Source organism: Micropterus dolomieu, linkage group LG21 (genome assembly GCF_021292245.1).
Source record: "Micropterus dolomieu isolate WLL.071019.BEF.003 ecotype Adirondacks linkage group LG21, ASM2129224v1, whole genome shotgun sequence".
Lineage (NCBI taxonomy): Eukaryota > Metazoa > Chordata > Actinopteri > Centrarchiformes > Centrarchidae > Micropterus > Micropterus dolomieu.
The window spans coordinates 5559789-5564771 of record NC_060170.1 but is presented as its reverse complement, the minus strand read 5'-3'; the positions used below and the strand labels follow the sequence as shown (position 1 = coordinate 5564771).

The 4983-nt window shown below is 42.8% G+C and overlaps 1 protein-coding gene across 1 annotated transcript in view; it reads left to right on the top strand.

Moving 5' to 3' along the window:
- The first annotated feature begins 742 nt into the window (after positions 1-742).
- The window catches only part of LOC123960512 (sarcoplasmic/endoplasmic reticulum calcium ATPase 2-like), an 11941-nt gene continuing 7700 nt past the window's right edge, over positions 743-4983 (top strand). Inside the window, exons 1-4 of the mRNA XM_046035293.1 lie at positions 743-843; positions 2090-2175; positions 2351-2815; positions 4508-4596. Of these exons, the coding sequence (XP_045891249.1) occupies positions 2164-2175; positions 2351-2815; positions 4508-4596 (566 nt within the window). The 5' untranslated portion in view covers positions 743-843; positions 2090-2163. The remainder of the gene's footprint in view (positions 844-2089; positions 2176-2350; positions 2816-4507; positions 4597-4983) is intronic.

Here is a 4983-nt window from a genome sequence, read left to right as displayed (position 1 = left end):
TTTTTTTTTTTTTTCTTGATATTTTGTTAGATTCTTAGATATTTAACAGGCTTGTTTTGGCTCCTGGATTATAACTATACCATGTTCTTGTAACAATTTGACACACTTTGCATTTTTAACTTAACTAGGCCTATATGTAGACTACGCCCACAGAACTGTGCCATAGCCTGAACCATTTCCCTAGTTTCCATTGCCTTTATGTACCATTAGGAAGCTGAATTGGGTCACCGCAATTCAAATCTACCCAAATTGGCCTTTTCCTTTGAGACGGGCCTTTTATGGCTCACAGGTCCTTCATTTCCTCCTCTTTCTTTGGCTCTCCTCCTCTTTCTTTGGCTCTCCTTCTCTTTCCCTGCAGCGACGACAGCACTGCTCTGCTGCTGTGTGGCACAGCAAACTCTCTGTAATGAGCGGTGCTTCATCAGTTTAGTTTACACTAATGCCAAGTTACTGTCTGCAGAAGATAGACAAGATCGCAACTGTTAAATCTTCATTTAGCCTGTACACACAAACACCGCATTGCACAGTACCAGGAGTGCATACGTGGACTGCTATTAAAAGACTGTTTGGCCATAATATATGATGTTGGGACAATTTAACTGTTTATTCTGTTTGTTGTCGATCAACTTAAGCTATCGTGTATTTAAAAATCATTTTAACTGTTTTTTTTTTGTTTTTTTCATTAGATCTCTCTCTGTGCTCCTTGTGGTTTGGCGGTTTTGTTTGTGTATTTTCTCTAATTGTGGATCTGTTTGGTTATAGTTGGAGATAAGGTGCCTGCTGACATTCGGATCTGTTCAATCAAATCAACAACTCTGAGGGTAGACCAGTCCATTCTGACGGGTAAGACATGGCTGCTGATTATATCACCATCAAATTATTTTCCTTCGCCTTTTCTATCAGTTAGATTCTCAGTTTCTCACAATAACGTGGGGATTTTGCAATAGATTTAACTATCCAAAGAAGGTTAACGTCTAGGGCAACTGGACTTGGTTGAAGATACTAGAAAATGTTTTGTCTCTCATCCAAAAGACTTCTTCAGTTCTGAAGTGACTGGTAGGGAAACTCAGCTATTTAACCTCTGTTGGATCGTTGGCAGGATCATCGAAACTGCTGGTTCGCTAGTGCTCCCAGATGTGGTAACGAAAGTCGTTATGGTTGTTATAACCACCCGTGGCCATTGTTGGTATCTTCCCCTGAGGCCAAGAGGTAATGCTTGTTGAGTTTCCTGGGAAGTGATGAAAGGACAGCATTGTAAGTAGGGGATGAGTGGTGGCATAGACCCCCTCCTCTGTTCAGCGACTGCTTTTCAACCCGGGTGTAGATGGCTTCCTTGAAACCTCTTTAAAACCTGTATAACATGTGCACCTGATCCTCAAACGAGTGTCCCTTTATCCTTCACATGTAAATAAACTTCTGAGTGTTTATTTACATCTGAAGGAGAGACGAAACGTCTTCTAGTATCTTCAGCCAAGTCCAGTTGCCCTTGAATTTAACCTTCTTTGGATAACTATGACCTGGATGACTGAGAACCTTTACAGACATCTAGATTTACTGTTTTCAGACGCTTCTTTAAGAACTGTGTACCTTATCAATGGGTTTTGTTTTCAGATATGGCCTTAACCTTCCTAAACATAAATTTTGCTCTGGCTGCCATGAGCAGCAGATGCAGTAGTAACTGGCCATGCCAATCCTGTTTTATTTGAGGCTACAGTAACATTTCATTTCATAATTATGCTTTGGATAAAATCCATTCCACAGCTTTAAATTGAATTCAGACTCTCCAGTGACGCTTCCCTTTATTTCAAAATAAGAGCACAAAGTTATCCAAACTAACCTCATCCAAGATTTATAAATCAATCTTCCACCTTTTGTTTGAAGAACCAGAATAGCTGGCTGACAATGAAAACTTTCTAATTCAGAAACAACCGTGCTTATTTGAAACATTCATGAGCATGGGGAAAGATCAGTGAGGCAGCATGAATGACCAGCAACACAGATCTGTCTATAGAGATATTTGGCTGTGCTTTGTTCCTAAGATCCTCTAAAGATAGATATAATTTAACCTGCTGCCCTGTTGTCTTTGTAGGTGAATCTGTCTCTGTCATCAAACACACCGACCCTGTGCCAGACCCCCGTGCTGTCAATCAGGACAAGAAGAACATGCTTTTCTCTGTAAGCTCAACTCTGCGCAAGTTATGACACACCCTGTTAATGTCCTTCAACTTCTAGTTTGTTTAGTTTGTTAACGTCCTGGAAAGACTTGCACCAGTTTTTGGCCCAACTACATGTGATAACATCGAAAGTTATTATTATCTCAATATAATAAGTATATTGCTTGTTATTTCAGGGTACCAACATTGCTGCTGGGAAGGCCGTGGGTGTGGTCGTGTCCACTGGTGTTAACACAGAGATCGGTAAGATCCGTGATGAGATGGTGGCCACCGAGCAGGAGAGAACGCCCCTGCAGCAGAAGCTGGATGAGTTTGGCGAGCAGCTATCCAAAGTCATCTCCCTCATCTGCATCGCCGTGTGGATAATCAACATTGGCCACTTCAACGACCCCGTCCATGGGGGGTCCTGGATCCGCGGGGCTGTCTACTACTTCAAGATCGCCGTGGCACTGGCTGTGGCCGCAATCCCTGAGGGTCTTCCTGCTGTCATCACCACTTGCCTGGCCCTGGGCACTCGCCGCATGGCCAAGAAGAATGCCATTGTCCGTAGCCTGCCATCCGTGGAGACCCTGGGCTGCACCTCTGTCATCTGCTCTGACAAGACGGGAACCCTGACCACCAACCAGATGTCTGTCAGCAGAGTGAGTCTCACAAACACACACACCTAGTGTTGGGTATTGTTTCGATTTTATTGATTCCGATTCTATCTTATTCTTATTATTACTATAGTTCAGTTCTGATTCCAACCCCTTCACCACAAATCTTGGCACTGCTTGTTGACGTTCATCCACTTTCTCCTTGCTCGTCGTCTTTTTTTGATGCTAAATTGAGCTGAGTTTCTGTACTAGAGGCGTGTCTCTGGGGACTTGGATCTAATAATTTTATATATTGGAATAATTTGTAGACATCATTCGTTTATCTTCCATATAAAAGGTGAATGTCAGCTCATCTGTGTTTTGCACCTGAGCGTGAGATGTTGCTATTGTTAGGGTTATCTGTATCTGGGGCGTCACTTTAGCTGAGAGACCGCAATACAGTGAACATGGTGCATTCACACTCACTGCAGTTCCATCAGGAGCGGGACTGAAATATGCAGAAAGTTAGGAACCAATGAGCACTATAGAAATTAACCTTTCTTAATGAATCCACAGTTCTTGAAATATTTCCAGTTTCACCTTGGAACCGGTTCTTGATACCCTACACACACCCTGCTTGGGGTTTGAGTAAGGTGATAGCAGTTAGAGAAACTGACTGCGTCACTTTCAATTGATTCGTCAGCGGAAATCCTAATACAGAGAGAGTAGAATGTTGCTTGTGATCAAGTATCCAGGTTATTAACAAGAAGGCTACATGCTGCCGCTCCTCTAATCTACATTGAGCTGTTGGATGACTTGCAGTGCTGCTGTTGCATAACTGGTCTTGCGTCACCAAGCTGCAAAGCAGCCAGCCTGTAGTTCTTTTCTCTCTCTCTCTTTGTCTGTGAGTGGCACCCCAGAGCTACTTAGCCCTACATTAACAAGACATTTCAGCATTAATTAAAGTTTAATCCTCCTTTGTTGCTTGTTCAGTGCTTTCTCAGAACTTTGGCTCAGCCTGAATTAGATTTTTAGCATTAATTCAGTTTTTATCAAACGGTAGTTTGGGCCACATGTTGTATTGGCAATGATAAAATAGCCTTGTGATTCTGCAATCACTGCTGTTGAGTGATGTATAGTGATTCACAGAGAGCCATATATTAAACCGCTGAAAAGAGAAAACATTTGCACTCAGAACATGCAGACAAAGGGTTAGGATGTAACTTTTGTACTGGCAATCATCGAGCTGGAATGGTCTTTTAAAACTGTTGTACTAAAATAAGTGTGATAACTACAGAAAATAGGCATTCCTTCAGAGAAAAGCAGCACTAGGATGTGACGTTTGGCTGCCAGTTTGAAGAGGGCTTGACTGATTGTCATAACCCATGTTCTGTGTGTGTGTGTGTGTGTGTGTGTGTGCTGCAGGGCGCAGGCCTGGCACTGCGGCTTCTTCCTTTTGGGCACAGCACAGTCACTTCTGTTTACTTATAGTGAGAAACTAAACACCCTTTTGTCACATTAGGCCGCGGGCCACCCAGCCTGGCCCTCACAGACACACACTCTGTAAAGCTGCAGGCTAATCTACTGTCTAAAAATAGCTCACTCTTCAGGCCCGCTTGGGATTTCTGTGGTTTCTGCTGCCACCTGCTGTGTCAGTAAAGACACTGGCAGTTGACTCAAACACTGACATGATCAATTTGTGTCTGCTTTGAAAAACTCAAGTTTGGTTTTTGTCCCATCTGCTCTTTTGTTCGCCAGATGTTCATTATCAACAAAGCCGAAGGTGACAGCTGCTCTCTATCAGAGTTCACCATCACAGGTTCTACCTACGCCCCTGAGGGAGAAGTGTGAGTACTGTACAACTGACTCCATAACAGGCAAATCTAGGTGAAAGCTAAAATATATTAATTGACTTTAATTGTATGGGAATTGAACATATGGGGTGTTACGACCCCCCTGTTGGTCTAGGGGTGTGGGGGCCATAAACATATAGGCACAACTGGTAGATCTTAAACAAGGTAACGTTTATTGGTAACATGAGATGTAGACAGGTAACAAAAAGAACAAAAGGAGGGTGGACGAGGGTGCTGCGAAAATAACAAACCAAGTTAAAATAAAAAGGTCCTCAAAAGGAGGCCTACACCTATCTACCGTTTTAAACAGGGTTGAATCTTACTACAAAAAAAACACAAAGAGCACAGCACCCACTCCACCTGGTGAAACTAACAAAATAG